The following is a 23774-nucleotide window of genomic DNA, read 5'->3' as shown; positions in this document are numbered from 1 at the left end:
GAATGCCACCAAATATGTAATTTCTCTGAAAACAGTCTAAAAATACAAAGTGTGAAGGAAGAGAGAAAAGTCCTGTCTGCAGGCATTCATTTCTTTCTGTACTGTGGTTGTTTATAAACGTTACTAGGTATTTCCTAACACATGCTTTGTGACTCTTATTTTCCCATTATTGTTGCATTATATCAGCATTGAGAAAATAGTCATTTAGATAACAGGTTTTCATTGATACCCTTTTTATAACATAGAAAGCAGTATAAGAAGCAGTAATAAGTTAAATTGGCATCTGCTAATTATGCTGAATACAGATTGTGAGCTCTTCAAGTCGTCCCTTGCCTTAATGCTGTTAGCATATTTTAGCACTGGCAACCAAAGGAAAGAAACTGGAATGTTCCTGCTTGGGGTTTTTTTTAGGAAAAAAAAAGTGACTTGTGAAGAAGTGTGAAGTTAATGTTTCTGTGCTGGTTGTGAACAGAACATCATACACAGTTTGGTAGTGCTTGGCACAATTGTGATCCCTTAGAAACTGACCTGCTTGGTGATCACTAGAATGAAATTTGACCCTTGGAGACCATTGTTGTCTGATATAAAACTTAGTCTTAGGGCAGGAAAAGTTGGAGTGTTTTGTTGCCACCAAATACACGATTCTTTTGGATGCCTAAGAGAGACAATTAAAAATAGAACTCTTCTGAACTTAGTGGTGGGTCTTCATACTGTATGGCAGTTTGGCTCACCTGCTCTCCAAACTGGAAGTCTTGGGCTTCGGTGGAAGCAGGAGAGCTGCGCTTCTGCCCAGCTGTGCCCAGCTGTGCGCTGTGCGTTCTCCCTGTGCAGCAGCAGTGCTGCTGTCGGGCCGTGGCACGGAGCGCGGGCGGCGGTGGCGGTGGCAGTGCCAGCCCAGGACACAGCTCCGTGCCGCCCGTGGCCGCGCCGGCGGGACCGGCAGCAGGTCAGCCGCTAGAGGGGAGGCGAGAGCCGCTTATCCCGGTGCCTGGCACCGCCGGGAACACCGGGAGCCGCTTGGCCGCGGGTGCGTGTGCACGGAGCACGGACACAGCCGGCACCCCCTGGGTGCCGCCAACATCCAGCGGTGCTCGCTGGAGCGTAGTGTGCGCTGATACGGGTGCTCTTCCCAAGGAGCATCCCGCTGCTGTGGTGGGTGGTGTCCTGAGACAGGTTTAGACGGAGCAGAAACGTGCCCACGCTTCGTCTGAGCTGGAGTTCTGCCTGTGAACCTGCCGCTATGCACAGCCTCCCTCTCACCGGGCTCCAGCCTGCAGAAGAGGCTACTGGAGGGAGAGCTCATTGTCATCTTCATCATCCTCGTGAGAGGAAACAGAGGGGCAGGCACTGATCTCTCCTCTCTGGTGACCAGTGACAGGAAAACAAGGGAATGGCATGAAGCTGTGTTGGGCAGAGTTTAGGTTGGATATCAGGAAAACGTTCTTCATCCAGAGGGTGGTTGGGAGCTGGAAGAGGCTCCCCGGGGATGTGGTCACAGCACCGAGCTTGACAGAGTTCAAGGAGCGTTTGGACAGCACTCTCAGGCATGTGGTCATATTCTTGGGGGGCTGTCCTGTGCAGGGCCAGGAGTTGAACTTCAGTGGTCCTTCTGGGTCCCTTCCAACTCAGGATATCCTATGACTTTTACCAGTATTGATGATTTGGTACATGGATGAAACAACTTATAATAAATCTTTCTGTAGAGAACTTGTAGGCACACAGTTTGTGGTAATTGGAAGTGGGGCTACGGCTGAGCCTCATCCCCAGTCGGTACAGCTGTGCAGGGCAGGTGAGCAGCATTGGAGGTAAAAAGACCTGGTGCAGTGACCAATCACAAAGGGAACAGAGGGCACACAGGTGCAATGCATGAACAATCAAGGGTGTAAAAGGTTGGGCTAAAGAACAAGTAGAGCAGATGCTTGCAGCCTTCTGATGAGGTGTTGTGTTACTCTGTTTGGGTTGAAGCCTTCTGATATTGTGCTGATACTCTGTGCGTGGTGGCCTTCTTAACTGTGCTGTGGTATATGCTGTGACAAGAACTGGTGTCTTGAACTTCAAGGATTGCTCTATGTGATGGGGATGGGCCAGTGGGAAGTGTCCTGTGTGGTAAGGTGCAGGGCTGAGTGGAGAGAGGGGAGCTCCCAACCAGTGAGTGCTCCAAGTCAAGGTGAGGTTGCTTAGGGATGGATGGGCAGTGCAGGAACTGCATGCTTTGGATGTTGGTGTGAGTTATGGCAGTGCTGTAAATCTCGTCTTTGTATGAGCCTAATTTTGCTAAAAGTGGTGTCAGAGTCTTTTTAATAAGATATTATGATTTTGGCTTCAGTTTTGGGTTTTCTTGCTCTCTTATGTACATGTGTAAAATGCAAAGCATATTTAATGAGGGAATACTTCAAATGCTTCCAAATTAATTAAAAACAGTTCCACATCTGGAATAAATCCAGTACCTTTTATGGATGGCTTCAACTTCACCGTTTTTCCCTCTTGTGAGAAGCCTTGTGACTATTCCTATGTGGATACTTGTGAAAACTGGAGTAGCAGAATCCAGGCTTATTTTACAAAGGAGAGAGAACTGGAACCCACAGAGATCAATAGAATCTTGGCCTTTATTCCAGCAGACTTTGATAAGACCTAATAATATTGTATCATTATATGATAGGCCTGTGTATGGTCAGGTTTTCTCAGGGTACCTTGCATTGAAGGTAACTGCAAATCTTAATTAAAATTTGTTGTTTCTTGTGGTTCAACTGCTGCTTAAATTCACACAGGTTTCAGAGGGGCTTGAATTAAGCACTGCAATCAAAAAATAGTATTTTTATAATAAGCTGGTTTTTTTTTTCCTTCTGACTTCTCTGTCCCTAGAAGTAAAAAAAAAAAAAAAGATGAGATTTTTTTCTCTGTGAGAATGTTGTGGTTTAAACTGACACAACTAAGTGACCTAAAGATAGGCTTATTGCATAGATAAAAAATGCAGGGTTGGGTTGTTTGAACTGCATTAGCATCAGAATAAGAAATGGCAGGACAAGTTGGCTGAGGTGCCCATGCAGAACTGGGGAGGGTTGTTCTTTGGAAAGCTTCTGAGCTGGGAATTCTTTTCTGAGCCATAAATAAATAAATCTGTGTCCTGAACAGTTAATGAATGCAGGAGTCTGGGCAACTTTAAGCTGTTTGGGATATTTAAGAAACCCACATGGTGCTTTTGTTAGTATTGTTGATTTCAATTTTTCCCCCTAATATTTCCATTTTAACATTTTTGTTGCATTGATTTTTTTTTACTTGCCTTATTTATGTTGAAAGATGATGTTGATAATGTTTTTGCCAGCACTTTTCTGTAACTCCTACAGCAGTTCTTTTGTGTGTTGCACCAAAATACTGCCCCTGAAACTTTTGATTCTTGAGCTACGGATGGAGATTGCAGAATTTTGTGCTTCGACTACCTTGTCTTTGGAGTTGTCCTCTGGCTGCTTGTGCTGGATCCTCTGGGGACGCCAAGAAATTTTTATCTTTCAGGGATCCTACTGTGATTACATATACAGCTTTTCCAGGGGAACTCAGGGTGTTTTGCAGACCAAAACTAATTAAACCTCATGACATTTATGGCAGACAGATAAGCATAAGCCACAATAAGTAAACTAAAACAGGAAGAGGTGCAGAACTCAAGTTTCCCATATTAGTGAACAGTGACATTGCCACTGAACCAAGCTATAGGTGCCACGTACCTCTGAAAATGAGGGTGCTGTTGACTTGGCTGGACAAGCTACCCTTTTGGCAGTGGATTTTGTGGAGGCAGTTAATATTTACAGTTTTGGTTCTAGTGCCTGCCTATTAAAGATTTAATTAATTCAAATTGCCTTAGCATTTCCTTGCTGCTGAGTTCTTGGTGACTCTGCATAACCAGTATCATCTTGGGAAGTTGCTGAAATGTCCTCATGCCCTTCCAGGCTTTTTGTTTAATTCAGAGTTTTCTGAATTAAGCAGCCTTGATTGGAATAGTAACTTTTTGCATTAAGTGGAAAGTGCCTGACAGAGTTGTACCAGCTCTCACAACACTGACAGGTTGTGACCCTTACTGGGTTCGGACTTCATTGATGTAGTGTTTCTAGGTATTCCATCTTTGATGTGGCTTTTAAGAGAGGCTTGATACTCTTGGCATTGCTGCTGTCATGGCTGTTGGTCATAGGCAAAATAAAAAACCAAAGCTGGTGGATGAGCTGACCATACAGTAAAATGGAATGGAAATGAGAAAGTTCACTTGCTTAAATGCTTTGAGTGCATGGCTGCTTCGAGTACAAGAGTACAGGGTGATGCCTTTAGAAAATAAAGGGTTTAGCCAGTCTGCTAATCAGATAATTATGGTGCTATAAGCCAGACTTTTAGATATACTGATACAATGCAGAAATTCCCATTAGGACATGCTTTACAACTGGGCTATACTGACAGAGAGTATGGCCCTAACTTGTACAGCCTTTTAAGAAAGCATTTTAGACATAGGAGCCAGTTAAAAGATTAATTGGGCGAGATTTTTTTTGTGGTATGTGAAAGTGAGCTTTGGAGCTTGAGAAGAGAAAGCAGCAGACAAAGCAGTGAGGAGTTCCAGGAGATGAAGCTGTTCAGGGTGTAAAAATGAGGATCGACCCTACACAGTCTGGTAGAGAGGAAGTGTTAAAAAAGTAATAGAATAAGAAGCTGTGAAAGTTCTTTAAATGATACAAGACCCCCCCCCAAAAAAAAAACAAACCAAAACCAAACAACAAACCAAAAAACTAACAGTGTGAGTGGAAAGAGCAGGGCAGACAAGTTGTCTTTAGATCTTACAGAGGTGACAAGGGTTACACTGGGAAAGGAATAAAGTTTGAGAAAATTTAAGAGACAAGGCCTGAAAGAGGAGGGAGCATGAAGGTATTGGTGAAACCTCTTTTACCAAATCAGCATCTCTGAAAGCATACCAGGATAGTGACAGAGTTCTGTTACTGTGTGTGTTGTTGGTCAGTCATGGAAAAAAAGGAGTGTAAAGGTCACATAGAAAGACTGTGGGGGCATCTGGAGAAGCTGGGATGTTGAGGTATGTGCTCCTATAAACTGTCACAAGTACTGGAAGAGAGGAATACCAAAGTTCATCCTTAGCATGACAGAGTGGTTGAACCCACTGGGACTGCTTTCTATTCAGTGGTTATTTGGGGGAATAAGCTGCCACAGAAATCAGGAGAATAAATGAATGCTTTCTGAAATTGAGCTGAGAATCCTGGGGTTTGGCATGATGCTCTAAGTGCTAACACCAAAAAGCAGGAGTTAATTTTGCATTGGCTTCCTCACTGTAGCCTGCCTTCCTACGAAATATCCCAGAGCATGAGCTGTTGATATTGGAGCATAAGTATTCATTTTTGAATTAATTTTAATAATGTGGGGATGAGTCAATATGCAGTAGTGCTTGGTGCCAATGAAATGGATTTCAGACCAATGGGGTCCAGAGAAGAGCACAGTTTCTGTATTTCTCCTGTTGTACATTTCAGTTTGCTGAGAACCTGGGGCAAAGGACTCTGCTTCATTTATTGCTGGCTATGCAATTTAATTAGTGGCCATCATTACTGAACAACTCCCATGAAGGTGAATACAGGCTTAGAGAAATCTTCAACTCTGCAGAGGAACTCTGTAACTAGATGCTAAGAAGGGGCTGTTCATACACGGGAAACAAAAGGGCCCTTTATGTAAAAGTAGCTTGTTAGCTTTTTGTTTTTAAGCTGTAGCATGTCTAAGCGATCAGGGGTGTCACACACTAATAAACTGGCCAGTTCCTCCAGAATAGACATTCTTGGTGGTGATTTAGAAGGTGCATTTATACAGTAGTCTCCAACTTCATTACTACACTGTTTCCTTGGTTACTGAACATTTTGCATATAATTACGAGAGGGACGTTAACAATGCTTCGTGGTTCTAATGGCTTTAATAAAAGTTTTTCATATTGCCTGGTTAGTGATTCTCTTTTTCCTTTAATATTCTATACTTGAGAGGAAGAACAAAAGGAAGTGATTCTTGTCAGCTAATTTGCACAAGTTCTTTTGAGCCAAGAATGGGTTTTATTTTTTAGAGTGTGGAAATCCTGCATGCTATTTCTGGAATTATGTTGCTGAATGGGTTGTAAATAGGGGTTAGAGCGCTACTATTCATTGTAACATGGAATTCACACTGTTTGGGAACAATTTTACAATAGTAAAGAAAAAGCTGTTTAAATGCTGGGCAGTAAACAAAACTTGTTATGAGTGTGAAAGCATTTAAATACTTCATGTGTCTATTTAAGGCTTGGGTATTTTGATAGTGTTCAGTATGTTTCTCAAAGGTACTTTCTGCTCTTTACACACCATCTTGGTTGCCTCAACTCCGGCTGTTGTTTAACAAACAGTTTGAGCTGCCATGGACTTGGGAAGGTTCCTGCCTGCCCCAGGCACCCGTTCCCATCTCCCTCCCTCCCTTTTGTTCACAGGCATATTTGCAATGGGGCAGCTCCATCCCCACTGAGAACAAAATCAACAGAAAACAAATAAACAAAACCCAAACTAAACCAAAACAACAATAACAAAGACAAAACCAATGCCAAAACCATGCATACAAACACAAGCAACAAAAAATAAAAATGAAAAAAGAAACAAAAGGAAAAAGCAGGGGCGTGAGCCTGGGACAGCTGCTTTGCTGGCCACGGTGGCTTATCCTGCTGTAAAGTGATCACCAAGCTGTGGCATGAAAGGATTATGCCTGAATATAATTAGGTTTAGTTGTGCAGAGTGTCTGTAACTCTTGCAAAGAAGTTGGTAGGAGCCTCCAGGCTGTGGTGCCCAGGCTCATACGGTGATGCACCGTCTGTCATGGCCCTTCAGTGAAGCTGCATGTGGGCATGAAGCTCTCTGTGTGTTACCTCCATGTTTTTTGCACATCTCATTGTTCCACTGGCTGCAGAGGATGCTTTCGTATGCACTTGAGGAACATCTGCTTGGGAGCAGTATTTTTGCATGTCAAAAAAAGAATTAATGCTTTCGTGTTCTTCAAGACCCTGTTAGACCTTGGGATATTCCCTAGAAACACAGCAACGAGGGTTTAAGCTCTGAAATGTCTGTAACTGTCACAGGCTGTGTCGTTACATGAGGTATGAGGGCAACTGGGCAAAATGAAATGCTCTGTGTGTGTGTACACCCTCAGTCAAACTAGAAGTGTGCTCTCTCACTGGAAGCTAGTTTCAAGTTCAAAACGTTGTGTGTTTCTTAGTGTTGAAAGAACTACTTTGTATTCCTACTGATGCTTTTTCTTCAGAGAAATAATATATTGTGTAATTTCATTTAATAAAATAAAAGCATTTTTCCAAAAGCCGGAGAATACAAAATTTAATAAAGTGGCATTTGAAGATAAGTTCTGGGGATGCATATGAGAAGGTTTTTTAACAGTATACTCAGTTTCATTGAAGTCCTCACAGCAGCTTTCATATGCCGAAAGCTATTGGCAGTCTTTTCCCATCAAAGTGGTACAGAACAATATTATATACAGATATTTTGTCCTTACCCATAATAGTTTCACAAGTGAGGCATGCTGCTTTTTTCCCCCTTAGTTTTGGATCTGTAAGTTTGCTTTCTAAGCTTATGCACTGCTATTTTATATAATTTTTTCCCCCTGCATAGTTTCATCTTAAAAACACAGAGGAAACAGGTTGAATTATTCCCAATGATGTTGATCTTTGACCTGATGCTCTCCAAAACAACTTCTTTTGTTTTTTTTTACCTTTCTGGAGATCTGTAGGGGTCAGGTTGAAATGGCAGCTGACTTTCAGTCAGTGCATGGTGGAGCCTGAGGAAGAGGTATTTGCAAGTAGTGCCTTGTTTTGTGGAACTTCATTTTAAATTGAGGTTTCAAATTCAGGAGCAGATAGCCTCACTGGGCATGAGTTAAGAGTTGTTATTTAGGCTGGAGTCCTTTTTATTTCATCTGAGCAGTTTTCCCCTTCTCTTGTCAGAAGAAAAGGGGAAAGAAAATGGTGAATATGTGGTCTGAGCTTGCTTCTGTGGGATGCTGTAAGAAGCACTACCCTAGCGCTGCTCCTGGAGCTGCACACCATCACAGCACCTTTGGGGTGAGGCAGGAGTGATGGAGCAGCATGGCAAAGCCATGCCTGGGTTTTGAGGGAACAAGTGGGACAGTATGGGGGTGCTAGCACTGATTATTCCCCTCTGGGTGAACAAACAGAAGGTGTAGAGCCAGTGACTGTTTTAGGAACATGTGTCAGCAGCGTGGGGACATGGGATCTGCCCCATTTATTGTCAAGCGTGGGGTTGGATGTTCAGCATGTGATGTGGTCACTTCACTAGCAGTTTCTCTGCTTGTCCAGGTGTCTAAGGGATGGGGTGACTCTATTAGGAAGATTTATCCACAGGGACTCGGTGTGGCACCAGCAGGCAGGGAATACTCAGACCAAGGAGTCTGACAGCAAACTGATGCACAGGAGGGAGAGAGGATGAATTCATGGTCAGGGGGACTGGGCCTGACTTTGCCTTCCACGTTTAGGTGATTTACTCCAGGCAGTGTTTGATGTGCCTGGGATTTTGGAGCACGGGCTTTGCAACTTGACCTTTGGCTGCATGTGATCCTGACTCCAGCAGAACAAATGGAAAAGGATGAGACATTGAGATCCAGCTGTTTTTCTTGGTGGCTGCCATTGTAAGCAACATAATGGAGTCATAACCCTCTTGTTGCTGGTGTTATTATTATTACCTCTGCCTTACTGGTCTCCATTTCACCATCAGTGTCCACTTAACTTTCCAAGATCTGCATGTGATTGTGAAGACTAACCCAAACTCTTGACCAAGCCCAAGCTCCCGACTGTGAATAATTGATGAGTTTTGAATGGTAGCCATGGCAGTGGTGGTGAGAAACACAACTATATGACCCTCTGTTCAGGGAGTTTAGGCCATAAATGCTGGCGAGTATTGCTTTGGAGGGAAACCTTCCTGCCCTAGATTTTGCAGGTATCAAGGGCAGTGTAGCAAGGCACTGAGAGCTGGAGTATGTGGGAGGCTTCTTCTGTGCACCCTGGAGCAAGGGGCTTGAGACACTGTGCCTGTTGCCTCAGCTGGAAATGGGCTAAGTGTTTGCACTAACCTGGCCTTTAAGTATGCACGAAAATTGGGGACCTCAAGGGCAGAGCTGTCAGGGCAGGTAGAGGCACTTTGCAGTTGAAGCTCATGTGACAGCCAGTGAGTGTGGGTGCCTCAGAGAAGTCCAGTACCCACAGGGATTTCAGGAGGTAGATTGCAGTCTGCCATGGAAGTTTGTTCCTGCTTCCCAGTGTGCCTGGTTGTGAGGCTCTCCATGAAGCCTGGACTGCTGTGCCCTTTCATAGAGAAAGGGCAGATCGTAGCTCTGTATGGCTGTTTCCCCTGGTTTTCCATGCACTGCTCCTGTAGATATTTGAGAAACATGCTTCTCCAGAGGGAAGCATGGAGCTCTTTTAGTGAGGAGAGCTAAAAGAACGCGGAGTTTCTTTTTTCTTCTTTTTCAAATTTTGTATGATTTTGACATTTGAAACTGGATTGTAAAGGAAAATGCACTTTCTCTGAGGTTCTGCCTCTTCTGCCAAATATTTTAAAGGCACCTTTCCAAGGTGATTATCAAAAATCTGCATTAAGAGATCCCTCATTTAATCTAACATGTGCTGATTGCCATGAAGATATTTTCAACAGATACTCTGCCATGGTCTCTGTTATTCTTCAGGACATAAATAACTGCTGGACTGTAGATGACTCTGTGGGTAACTGGCGACTTATGGGTAACCTCTTTTTTGGCACAGAAATAATGGGTTGTTTGTTCCTTCAGTTGAAGTCCTGATGTGTTTTGATGTTTCTGATTTACATTTTTAGCACTGTTCCTGATACCATTCAGTGTTCTGTGAACAGTCTTTAAACTTGGTGTTTATTTTGGAGCCTTGGTTTTCCAGCAAACAAATATGTGATTAGCAATTAATGTTTTGCTATAAATAAACAAAAGCGAACAGTTCCACTTTAAATAGTGATCTGTGCTCTGTGGAGCTTTTAATTGAGCCGTGTCTGCAAAGCTGAACCTTTCCAAACACGCAACTGGCTTTGAGGGACTCCCAGCTGTGGTGGCTGAACTGGCTGAGTTGGAAAGCTGAAGCTGTGGTGGTTTGAGTTAATGTATGGTTAGCTAAAAAATGGTTATCATCTCAAATATCTGTGCATGAGCCAACCATTGGAGGGGGGGTGGGGGGCACAGAGTCGTGGTTTCAGTACGGATGAAATGTTTGAATGTCGAAGGAGTTCCAGGATGCTGAAGACTTCCAGTGCTGTGCTTTTCCCTTGAGGGCTGCTCTCTGGGTGGTGGTGACTGGTGGAGGTGGCACCAGAGGCTCTTCCACACAGCCAAGACAGGTCTGTCTCTCTGAGTGCCACAAGCACGCCCTTGTGTGCATCAAAAATAATATGTTATTATTTTCCCTTCAAAATAATTGGATTTAGCACCTTGTATGGATTTGGGCATTTCTAATGCAGATAGCTGTCCAAGGCCAGCTTTTTGGAGAGCTTTTCTTCTTGCAGTGACTGAACCTTAACACATGAGCTGGAAGGAAATTTCTAGGTTTCTCTCAGAACTGTTAGAAAAGTAGATGCAGTCAGCCTTAAACCTATTTCCCACATGATATCTGCAGTATGTATTTCAGTTATCTGAGAGAAAGTATCATTTATTTGACCTGCTGTAGCTGTGCATTGCTTTTTACTTAGGCAGGTTATCCAACTACTATGGCCAGAGCTGGATGTAATTTTAAAAAGCAATGGCAAAAGCCCTCTCTAAATACTGCCTCTTAAAACAAGTGACAAACTTTCTGATTTGTTTTTCAGAAAAAGTTGGAGAGCAGCCACTGCATTTATCAACAATTGCTGGTTTTGTTTGTTTCTTTCTTCTTGTGAACAGTTGTGGGCTTTTACAGTTTGTCCAAGTTTTCAGAGTCTGTTTCATCAGAGGACCACTGACAGGCAGATTTTGGGGAGCTGGCTTTCAGAAAGGTGGCTGCTCTGCAGTGCCTAGCAGCCAGACCCATGTGGAGATCTCTAGCTGGTTGGAGGCAGCTCTGGTGTGTTGCTCCAGAAGCAGCTCCATGTCAGCCTGTGACACAGCGGGAAGTGCCAGCACCCTGCAGATTCCTGCCCTACCAAAAGAAAAATGTTCATTGCTAAATCTAGATTTTGTTCTCAAATTTCAAACTTGTTGAGAATCTCAATCAAAATATTTTCTCCTTCCACTTCCATCATGATCTCTTTCTGTTGCTGTGTGTCACAGCTCTCTTGAAGAGATGTGGCACTGCAAAACCAATAATCCAATTCCTAGCCTCAGGGTTTTTTTTTTTCTTTCTTTCTTCCTGACTAGGTTAGTGAGATCTAGCTAGTTCTCAAGTGATTGTTCTGTTTAATTGTGTTTTTATTTAAAGGCACCTGGCTACTCTCATATGTCTTCTTTTGTGTAGAGTGAAAAGCTTTATCCTACAGTCACTTTGTAAAGTCCTTACTGGACTATCATGATTTTGATTTGGCATCTCATAATCATAGGACCATATAATGGTTAGGGTTGGGAGAGATCTTTAAATATCATCTAGTCCAACCTGACAGTGTTTTTCCTTAATCTCCATTTTATGTCATGTGTTTTGTATTGAGGTGTCAGCAGTGAAGAAGCTTTTGTATATGCATCTCTTATTTTCAATCTCCCTTCATTTGCTCATCTATAAAGGTCTGGACCATTTGAGCTGCCCTGCCTCCCCACACAGAGTGTCTGAGGGAGATATATAGTATTTTTTCCTCTGAGAGTAACAGTTTTCTGCTGTCCTTATACCTACATACCTATTTATGGCCCTGGAAACAGTAGTTGTAAATCTCATGGACTTCTTTCTTACTATAAACCGTATCCAAATAGTTTATACAAGCCTCTGCAAGCTGTCAGAAGGAGTATGTGCAGTGTCCCAAACACAGAGCAGACCAGAGGCAGCAACCAACAGCAGCTGGGACTAGTGGGTGTGAGTTTGCAGGAAAACAACCATGGAAGAGAGTTCATGGTGGGAACTGAGCCTTGTGTGGCAAAGGTGGAATATGTTTTTTAAGCTGCAGGTACATCACATCAGTGCTGCAGCTCAAAAAATGTTTATTTCATTGCTGTGTTTCAACAGATACTGTAAAAAAGCTGAGATTTGGGTTGCTCTAGGGTTTTGTACAAAGACTATCTCACCTCAATTGTTGTATTATTATTATTTAGCATTATTATTTGCATTATGGTAAGGGCAGAGTTGCAAAAAGCCCAGTCAAATCACCGCTCAAGTCCCACTGTATGGAACTGGAATGTGCCCCATGGCAGGCTGTGGTCCTGCTCCCCATCCTCAGCAGCCTCTGGGTGTATGGGTAGAGTTCTTGCCCCTAAGGATCAGAGGTGCAGCTTGGTAAAAAGCTGTCTGCTTGGAGGGGATCCAGATTTACTTGCGGTGAAGGGAGAGCTGGGGAAAGACCAGCAGTGACAGGAGTGGGACTCATCAGTGCTGGATTTTTGCTGCTGACATTACACCGTGAAAACTTTCAAGCTAGAACTCCTTGGATGGGGGTCAAAGTAGATTTATGAATAGTACATGGTGGGGGGGGGGAAGGCCAGATAAGCAAGAAATAGTATCACTGAATGTGTTCCATAAGGAAACTCCCGTGAAAATAACTGGCTCATTTTGAAACTGCCCCAAAGCATCCCCATTTTACAGTGACTAAGAACCAGGAGCCAGGGGGGATTTGAGATACACAAAGCGTGAAAACTGGATAGCAGCCTTTGTTTCCCTGGAGGCAGACCACCAAGGGACAAACTCAAATCCTTTGTAAGGTGGCTCCCAGGAATTCACTTTTGACAGATCTCACATGGTGGCAAATTATTCCTCTCCCCTCCTCCTACATTTTCCCCAAGCCACGTTTCATCCTCATTGGGAAAGGGAGAGTCCAACAGACCCTTTGCACCCTTTATTTGGGAAGAAAAATGATGCTCAGCCCCTGCTCACAGGTGGAAGCATTTGCTGATGAACTGATACTTGGCAAAAATTGGTGTTGTATGGAAAAAATCCCCAGCACCTGCTAGCAAAACAAAGTTATTCATAACATACGGCTGGGTGGCTAAATCTTCACTTCCTAGGGACGGCCTGAATTACACTTGCTACACGCTGAGCAGCTTGTCTCCTGTGTGGAATGACATGCAGGCAGCAGGAGGATTTGCAGCTCTGAGAAAGGTTAGGATTTATAGGGCTGTCTTTTGCAAGGGCTTACTCTGCAGAAATGATCATTTTGCCTTCACCTTCTCTTCTGGGGATAAACACATCATGATATAATCATATATATGGAAAAGCAGATCTTCGTGCTCATCGGGGAGCAGGTAGCTCCATGAATATATCTCCTGTTGTAAATCTGTCAGTGTCACTAAGGTTTTTTTCGCCTCCTGCCTAGACTGGAACACAAATCTTTAATTCATTTCTGTATGGCACATGTTCTAAATTCCTATTCTGACTTCTTTTCCTGGCCAGTAAATTGTTAGCCTTTCCTAACTGGGTGAATTACTGTGTAGTGTAAGGAAGTTGTCTGGCTAGGGGAAGTGTTGTTCAAGCATGCTTTTTTCCCTTACTCACTATTAATTGGACTGCATGCGAATGATATTGCCTGTGTAATGAGAGGAGAATTAAAAAATCCATGTCTCTCTAGTCTGTGTTTCAACTTTGCAGGTAGAATGACACCTTGGTCTTCAAACTCCTCGATTGATATCTTCCAAATGCCTAAATAATAATTCCCACGAGTTCAGAAGAGTTTTCAATAGTTCTGTGCTATGGAAGAGACTTCTTCCAAGAGGGCACCGACATACATGGACTCTTACCTCCTGGTTGCAATATTGACAATGGATTTGTTGACAGTTCTTTTTCCATCACTGATGCATCTTGATGCAAGCCTTTCATAGGTGACAACTGCAGACCTACCACAATGCTTTGCAAACTTCCTTGTATCCTTTTTGCAGCTCCCAATGCCTGGTCATACAGAAGGTTTTGTGTAGTCCGAACCTTCTGTACCTTTTGCTGTTGTTGATAGAAAAGAGCACTGAGAAGGGGTTTCATGCCTTGTGTTTTGATGGTTGGACCATGAGACTAGATTAGCTGTTGCTGATGTTGATGTTTGAATGACAGGAGTTACCTTGAAAGATTAAGGCCACTTCCAAAGAAATCAAGAGCTTCTGTTCTGGAGCAGATGCGTGACTTCTCTACATACTACTTAGACTTCATGTGCACATGATGTTACTGTTCTTCTGCTCCCCAAAAATACCTTTGCATTTTCAAATATACCATTTTTGCTGTAAAGCTGCTTAGGGAATTGTGGCAACTCTCTCAAGGAAGCAGTAGTAATTCCAAATTGTAGTATTTGTCCATACCATGAGGTATCCAATCCTGTCCTGTGTGAGGAGACATGTGTCCTTTCCCAGCTTCACCAAGAGAAATGCAAATTAAGATGAAAATCTTTCAGTCAAGGTTTCTTGACACCCCCCCCCTTTTTTTTTTTTTTTTTTTGCCATACACGTAGGTGCATAAATACCTCAACTCTCAGAAATTTGTCTGAAGTCAAGAAACATTTTTTTCCTTCTCATAGCCCGGAGGACCTGTATATGAGCTCCAATGGGTTCTTCACCCTTCATTGAAGCTAGAAGTTAAAGCACAAATGAGTTTCTTCCGTCTTCAAAGGACATGTAAAAAAGTCTTTAATGGTTATTTTGTATTAGCTAGTCACATTGCCAGAATTAACTGGAAACATGCTCTCAGAGTATAACTGGGCTTGGAGACAAAGTAGGGAGAGAGGAGAAGGCAGTTTTGTTATCCCTTCTGTCACCTACTAAAAGCTTATTCCTCTTGTTTGCTGAAGAAATTTGCCTGCTATGTTCCTTATATTCTGTAAAAGACCTTTTGGCTCTTGTTTACCCAAGACATATATGCACTGTTTTCTTTTCTGAGTATTTTATGATGTGGAGGTCTTTGGAATTAGAAAAATTAGCCTAGGGAGAAGGAGTCAAACCAGGGAACAGATAGCACTTCTTTCATATCTACACACTGAGTTAGAACCACATTTTTGGTGTGCAGGAATCCTGGAAGTTCCTGGGACTGCAGCCTTCCTTCTCTGTCTGGTGGGGTGTTATGTTTGGATGCAGCCCAGACGGGAGGTTGCCAAAGCCAAGATGAGATAAAGGAACGATGATCATACCTCTCTCAATTCCTCTAAGGAGTACCAACCACCTACAGGTCCTTGCAGCTATTCTGCAAGGTTTGGTTCATATAGTTAGCCAACTTTGTTCAAGGAGCAAAGGAAAATTAGTCAAATGATGAATTGAATTTAAAATCATAGAGGTCTCCATGATATTCAGATTTATTTTAAAGAGTATTAAAAATCAAGACACACTGTTTTATTTTTCCATTTTTTCCTTCCCACTTCAAGGCCAGAGAATTTTATGAGAGCTAGAGTGGAAAGATTCTGGACTCCTATATTGTGTTGTTGTTTTTTCACTTTGTTGGGTAGTTAGAAGGGATTTGTTTACTTTAAGTCTCTGCTGCTATTGTAGAGCAATTTTCCTCTCTCAGAAAGCTTTCACCTTTTCCTTTTTCCCTGTTCCCATTTCATTTAATTTCCTTTATGTTTTTCCCCTTTTTTTCCCTTCATAATAACCATGCTGAGCAGTACTAGGGAATTTTTATTTTAGTAGCTCCTGCCCAAACATTTTAAAATCAAGCAAAAGTAGTCACAACCTTTCTCTTCGCTTTAAACATAACATTTTTTGACAAGAAGTGCCTTTAAAGAAATGCCTCCTAATTTACAGCGGGTTGCTTTGTACTTTGTTTCTGTAACCTATCTCGTTACATTTCCTGTGTGTTAAGTATGTATGTATTATGAACTCTTAAAAACAAATATCCCAGAAGAAAGGAATTCAGTAAATGAATAAAACATTCTTGGGTTGCCCAAGTGGCAGCTTAATAGCTCATCCATTGGGACTTTCATATAATATAATGGTGATAGCCATGTATATATATGGATAGATGAATAACTTCAATGGGGAGCTTGTTACAACTCTGCATACCGCCTTTGAGATGAAATCAAACCCTGAAAGTGCTGCCTGATGTGAAGGTCCAATTTTTCCAGTGCCAACCATGTAATTTTACCTAAAAAGACATAATCTGTGTGTCTGTGTATACATATGTGCACATAGCTAAAACATGCTTTCAATAGCACACATTAACATCTGCTGCTTCTAGGTGGAATTCGGTGTTTAGGACTAACATTGATTGCACTGAACCTCTCAGACTTGGTGGACTATTGACATGACTGAGCTTGCAGCAGTGTGTTTGAGATAAGGTCTTAGCCCCAGCTTTCTTTAAAAATTAAAAGATAAATGGAGTAGGAGTATAAGGTTGTTGTGTTTTATTGCCTAGGATATACACAACCTTTTCATTAGGTTCCCCTAATCGCTGAGCTTTGTAAATATCTACTTTGATGCCTGTCTGCCACAGCAGTCTGTAACATTGGGTAGGGCTGAAAGTAAAGTTTCAAATTTATTTTTTTTTTTAGCAATGATATTCTCAGGAAAACTGATTTTCAGTTATGCTGGACTTGGAAACCTGATGTTGATGGCCCTGAAAGGTAGAGAGAAACCTGCTCATGCTGAACCATGGCATGGACAGGAGAAACTAGACCACAAAATGAGACAAATAGGATAAGGCAATTCATTTCCTTACTTCAAAGAATAGGAAAATGAATTTCTAGGAAGTTGCTGAACTGTGGTGAAAGAAGTCTAGATGCTCATATGAAATGTAGCATCAGTCTCTTTTGTAAGCCAGTAAAAATTCTCTCTCTTAGCAGGGGGACAAATGGGTATTGTGGTGTAGACAAAGGATGCTGAAGTGCTCTTCATGAAAGGCAGCAATACAGTGATTGTCTGATTGTTTCAATAATGCACATCACAGAAAAGGTCCAGCCCTTTATTTTCCCATGAGAGCTGTCTCATTAGAATTTCTCATTTTCATTAGCTGAATTTCCTCAGCAGTTTATTGTATGTTGTGTAAATACGTGTATGTGTGTGTATATATATATAATATAAATACAACTAGCATCATCTTCCACACTAGTCTGAGGCAACAGCATTTAGTTTCAGTACTCAAAAGTGATCCCATAAAGCCCCATGAAAATAAGGGATTTTGATATTTTCATACTGGTGGATTAAATTGATGAATGTTTGTTGTGCTGAAGAATAAGGTGCCACTGCTGGTCTTTCAGCTGAATGAAGTGGTAGCAACAATAAAATCTTGCCTATATGAAGTAGACAAATTCCATCCTGGGACTTCTGGAGGTCAACCTGTTCCCTCATGTACCCTAAGCATATTGGAGAATTGCGCTTATTTGATGTATGAACTGTATGGAACAAGATGTTAATCATAGGACTCACATGCTATGTGCATAGGAATTGAGTGGGCATATTCAGAAAAGGAACTACCACAAATGAAATTCGCTGGCTACTGGGGGGAATGCAGATCCAGAAGGTGATGTAATCTTACATTTTTATGCTCTTTTTAAAAGGTTTATTTCCTCTTTTTTTTTTTTAATAATAGAAAAGAAAATAAGAAGGAAAAAAGGCAGGGGGAGAACTGCATGTGAAAATAAGTGATTGGAAGATGAGTGCTTTGACAAACACTTGGGAGAATTGATCAAATTGATCAATTAGTGTGTTAAACAATGGGATATAGGCTGTAGGATCGGGAAGTGAAGTGTTGTGTGTGGACATTGCAACATCAGTATGATAAATTGTTTGTTGTTAGTACTGAAACTGCAGTTGTCCCTCCGTTACATTGGAGGTGACAATATGAATTCATATTCCAAAACTTGCATGCAGTTTATAAATCTCCTTGCGGAAGCTGAAATCTTGTTGGAAGTTTAAATTAACCTGTGTCATTGACAACTTTTCCTATCCTTTTCCTCCCTGTGTTCTAGCTTGGAGAAAACTACGTTTTCAAGTAGCCTTTAAATGACAATGAGAACTTGTGTGTGCAGGGGGTCTTTCAATAGCTGCCTTTTAAAATCAATTTTTATGATTTTCACAAGTAGCAGTGCATGTACTCTGTAACGAAGATACTTATTCCCATCGCCTTATGGTAGCACCTGCCTAGTTTCCTCAGGCTCCTTTCCTCTGCTTTCAAGGGGGAAGTGATAGATAAGCAGGACTTGACTCCCACCTTCTGCAGTACCCTCCAGCAACCTTCAGCCAGTGCCTCCACTTATTCTGACTCTGCTTAACCACACAGTTTAGATTCTTGAAGTGAGGCACTGGGCCTTTTCTGAAGGTATTTGTATTTAAAGTAATGACTGCATAATGACCTTCTTATTCTACTTGTTCTTGATGGCTCAAATGTCATCATTCTTAACTGATCATAAAAAAAAAAGTAAGATTTGACTATGACAGTAATACATACATATGAAAATCCTGTCTCTCTTCCAAATGTTGGGACTGAAAATGAATTTTCCAGTATGCTCTGAAAACAAACAAGTTTAAGCTTAGTTGGAGCTGCTGATAAATAAGAAAAAATAATTTCTGTATGTGGTTCATCTTTTGATATAAATTTATACAAATACGTATAGTGGATTGTAATTTTTTTTTTTTACTGTGATGATTATTCTGGACTGTATGCATGTGTATATGGATGTGGTAGCGTATTTTATTTTAAAAATATGTGCATACATGCATATATGTAGTTATATATATATCTAAAAATGTGGACATGCATATATACTAAGACAGGTGTGAAAATACGCAGAGCTGGTGTGATTATATGTCTGTGTGTATATAGTGTTCTCTCTTTCTGTTTTGTTAAAGATGTGGTGAATTGATATTACATAGATTTTACTTTCAATTAGAAATTTAGTAAGTAATTTTGACATGTCACTTTAGAGTACAGTTTTTATCTCTTGTTCAACTATTTCCTCTTTATTCTCTCTGTTACAGGGTGAAAGAATGATGTGATGGACGTGAATATGGGCCGCTGGTCAGGCTCACGGCTACCTCCATCATGCCTTGCCCTTCTGATTGTCAAGTTCCTGGCCTTGGTTTGCCAGGTGGCTCACGGGACTTCCCCGCCTGGCTTTCACTTCACACATTCCACTTACAATGCCACAGTGTACGAAAATTCTGCAGCCAGGACCTATGTCAACAGTCAGATGAGGATGGGCATTACCATGGCTGACCTTTCATGGGATATCAAGTATAAAATAGTGTCTGGTGATGATGAGGGCTTTTTTAAAGCAGAGGAAGTTATCATTGCTGACTTCTGCTTCCTCAGAATAAGGACTAAAGGTGGGAATTCTGCGATACTGAACAGAGAAATCCAGGACAACTATTTATTGATGGTAAAAGGGTCTGTCAGAGGAGAGGACTTGGAAACATGGACAAAAGTGAACATCCAGGTTTTGGATATGAATGACCTAAGACCTTTGTTTTCACCAACCACATACTCTGTCACAATAGCAGAAAGCACTCCCTTAAGGACTAGCATTGCACAGGTGACCGCAACAGATGCGGATATTGGGTCCAATGGTGAATTTTATTATTACTTTAAAGGTAAAGTTGATCTCTTCTCAGTTCATCCTACGAGTGGTGTTATCTCCTTAAGTGGCCGGTTAAATTATGATGAGAAAAACAGATACGACCTTGAGATTCTGGCAGTGGACCGTGGGATGAAGCTGTATGGAAACAATGGTGTAAGCAGCACTGCCAAGCTTTATGTTCACATTGAACGTATAAATGAACATGCCCCAACAATAAGTGTAGTAACCCACATTCCCTTCCCATCAGACAAGGAGCCTACCTATGCAGTTGTTAATGTTGATGACCTAGATGAAGGAGCCAATGGAGAAATTGAATCTGTTTCTATTGTTGCTGGAGATCCTCTAGAACAATTCTTTCTGACTAAAGAAGGGAAATGGATGAATGAGTACAAAATCAAGGAAAGAAAGCCTATCGATTGGGACAGCTTCCCTTATGGTTACAACCTCACTCTCCAAGCTAAGGACAAAGGATCTCCTCAGAAATTTTCTGCGGTCAAACTCGTCCACATTGCTAGTCCCAGGAAAGAAAGTATCCCCCTGAAGTTTGAAAAGGAAACATATGATATTTACATCAGTGAATTTTCACCTCCTGGTGTGGTGGTTGCAGTAGTTAAGCTGATGCCTGAGCCACAGGGTGTGGAATACAGAATATCTCCAGGTGAGGATGCTGAGTATTTTAAGATCAATCCCAACACAGGCCTTATTACTACTGCTCGTCCTTTGAAGATCATTGAGAAGGACCTCTATGAATTAGAAGTATATGCAAACAAAGGAGGTGATTTAAAAGCACGGGTGACTGTCAGGTTAGAGGATGCCAACGATCACACTCCGGAGTTCCAGCAGCTCTCCTACAGCTCATTCGTCAATGAAAGTGTCCCGGTGGGATCCAGCGTTTTGGCAGTGTCAGCAGTTGATGAAGACAGGGGAGAGAACGGATACATCACCTACAGTATTGCCAGTCTGAACTCACTGCCATTTACAATAAACCAGTTTACAGGTGTCATCAGCACATCTGAAGAACTAGATTTTGAGTCCTCACCAGAAAGTTACAGGTTCATTGTGAGAGCATCTGACTGGGGTTCTCCCTACCGCCACGAAAGTGAGGTGAATGTCACCATATACATTGGCAATGTCAACGACAACAAGCCCCTCTTTGAAAAAGTGGCCTGTCAAGGAGTGATTTCATCTGATTTTCCTGTTGGTGGTCACATCACTGCTGTTTCTGCAATAGACATAGATGAGTTAGAGCTTGTGAAGTACAAAATAATCTCTGGAAATGAACTTGGCCTTTTTTATTTAAGTCCAGACTCTGGTGTTCTGCAGCTTAAAAAATCTCTTGTTAACTCCGGCATAAAGAATAGCAATTTTGGCCTTAAGATAACGGCAACTGATGGAGAGAACTTTGCTGATGCTATGTTTGTTAATATTTCAGTAGTTCATGGGAAAGTGTCTTCAAAGACCTTTAGCTGTAGAGAAACTAGAGTTGCTCAGAAGCTGGCAGAAAAATTGCTCAAAAAAGCAAAAGCAAATGTGAAGCTGAATTTGGAGGATGGTTTTCTTGATTTTTATTCGGTCAACAGGCAGGCACCTCATTTTGATAAATCCTTTCCTACTGATGTGAAGGTTTCAGAAGATCTGCCAGTTGGTGCCACCATCCTGAGGATAAAAGCCTATGATGCTGACTCAGGCTTTAATGGAAGAGTACTTTATACAATTTCTGATGGTAATGTAGATAGTTGTTTCAACATTGACATGGAGATGGGAATACTTAGTGTTCTTATGCCCTTGGACCGTGAAAAAACAGAGCTCTATCTCCTTAACATTACAATTTATGATTTAGGTAATCCACAGAAATCTGCATGGAGACTGCTGACTGTCACTGTGGAGGATGCAAATGATAACAAGCCTGTTTTTCTACAGGACAGTTATTCGGTTAATATTTTAGAAAGTACAAGTCTTGGTACAGAGATTATCCAGGTAGAAGCCAGAGATAAAGACCTAGGATCTAATGGTGAAGTGACTTACTCAGTACTGACAGACACCCATCAATTTGCTATCAACAGTTCCACAGGAGTGGTGTATGTTGCAGATCAACTAGACCGGGAAGCAAAAGCAAACTACACACTGAAGATTGAGGCTAGGGATAGAGCAGAGAGTGGCCATCAGCAGTTTTCTGTTGTGCCTCTGAAGGTTTTTTTGGATGACGTTAACGATTGCTCTCCAGCCTTTATCCCATCCAGCTACAACGTGAAGGTCCTTGAGGACCTGCCAGTTGGCACTGTCATTGCTTGGTTGGAAAGTCACGATCCAGACCTGGGCTTGGGAGGCCAAGTGCGCTACTCGCTGGTGAACGATTACAACGGGCGGTTTGAGATCGACAAGGCCAGCGGTGCCATCCGCCTCAACAAGGAGCTCGACTACGAGAAGCAGCAGTTCTACAACCTGACTGTGCGTGCCAAGGACAAGGGGCGCCCGGTTTCTCTCTCTTCTCTTTCTTTTGTGGAAGTTGAAGTAGTGGATGTTAACGAAAATCTTTATACCCCTTATTTTCCTGACTTTGCTGTCATTGGATCTGTAAAGGAAAACTCCCGCATTGGTACAAGTGTTTTGCAAGTTGTTGCTCGAGATGAGGACTCTGGACGAGATGGGGAGATCCAGTATTCCATCAGGGATGGCAGTGGCCTGGGGAGATTCAGCATCGATGAAGAAACTGGTGAGTTTTGTTTCTAATTTCTCCTTCATAGAGGTTTTTTTCAAAAGCAAAGCTGAGGCATAATTGTTTTCTACCCTTAACAAGAAATTCAGTTCTTCTTAACAGGCAAGATAAAATTATAAGTAAGGATTTTCCAGGCACAGCAAAGACATTATTTAATTACCTGGTTACATTCATCACTCTGTGGATGTGAAATAATATGCATTTCTTTTCAGCAGCTGTGTGAGGGCTCCATTTAGAAGCCAGTGATAGTTACAGAATGACTCGCTTACAGTCACTGCATTATCTGATGATCACTGTAAATTACTCAGGCTGCCTCCATAACATCACAGTACTCATGACTTTAGATCCAGTGTTAAACCCAATGAAATAACGAACATGAAAGAAAGATTATTTTGTCCTAAAACCTATTTGTGGCCTTGTTCTTGTTGCTGGCAGTCATTTTTCATGGGAGTTATTCTGGAATGACACACCATCCTCTGTAATACACTTTCTTGTGTTTATCAGTGTTGGTGTGCTTATGTAAAAGGTAAAAATCCAGGGAAATCTTCATAGCTGTAAATGACCTGTGCTAGTTTTCCTTTGGTGCTAGTAGTATTATAAATATTGATGTTAGAAAGCATTGTTAATATAGTGAACTTCTTCAGATGCTGAACTTTATTACCATACCACCCTACTGGAAAATGTTCAAAATACTAAATATAAAAGTGTGTTTAGTAAAACACTTAAGAACTGGCTGTTTAAATGTCTGATGGTTGTTGGGAGTAATGGTGCAGCGGTGCACCACTAGAGGTAGTGAGGAAATTAGAAAATATTAGTCAACAGTTTCAGAAATTATATTTAATATGTTAGAGCTGTGGGTTTACTGTGGTTTGTATGTCTTCTTCTGAAGCTTTTAATTGAGAATGTGGTATTAAACATAAGATTAAAATGTATGTTTTGGCAAATGCAAACTGTTTAATCAAATGTCAACTTTCTAAACTGAACATTATGAAAAACAGACGACATCACAAATGCTGTGGCTCTCATAGTATAAGCAGAGAAAAATATTTTTATTCTATTTTTGCTACAGCCTTGCTGTTACAGCTGTACACAGATGATTGCAGTCAAAACCTTATGTCCGGAAGCATCAGACTTGAGTGTCAGAAGTCAAGAGGTCGCCTAGTGTAATTTCCAGGAATGTTAGAAACTCACATATCCTACAGTGCTGATAGTAGCGGAAGGCATTCAGGCAACATTATTTAGACATTTGGACATGTGTTTAAATATTAAGCTCCTGCATTTGAAAATGTTATCCTACCTATTTATTGAGTTGTATCAACTTCATCTCAATGGGCTCTTTATAAAGCACGGGGAGGTTGGTGCCAATGCTGCAATATTGATACAGAAAT

At 41.6% G+C, this 23774-nt stretch overlaps 1 protein-coding gene across 11 annotated transcripts in view; it reads left to right on the top strand.

Annotated features, from left to right (window-relative positions):
• FAT3 (FAT atypical cadherin 3) overlaps positions 1-23774 on the top strand; it is a 399047-nt gene that overhangs the window by 66765 nt on the left and 308508 nt on the right. For all 11 annotated transcript variants that reach the window (XM_031066002.1, XM_031066001.1, XM_031066003.1 and 8 more), the window contains one exon: positions 19072-22383. In XM_031066002.1, the coding sequence (XP_030921862.1) occupies positions 19089-22383 (3295 nt within the window). In that variant the 5' untranslated portion in view covers positions 19072-19088. The remainder of the gene's footprint in view (positions 1-19071; positions 22384-23774) is intronic.

The sequence above is a fragment of the Geospiza fortis genome, unplaced genomic scaffold, assembly GCF_000277835.1.
Source record: "Geospiza fortis unplaced genomic scaffold, GeoFor_1.0 scaffold16, whole genome shotgun sequence".
NCBI classification, from domain to species: Eukaryota; Metazoa; Chordata; class Aves; order Passeriformes; family Thraupidae; genus Geospiza; species Geospiza fortis.
The sequence above is the reverse complement of the archived record's forward strand: the minus strand, read 5'-3'. Positions and strand labels throughout refer to the sequence as shown.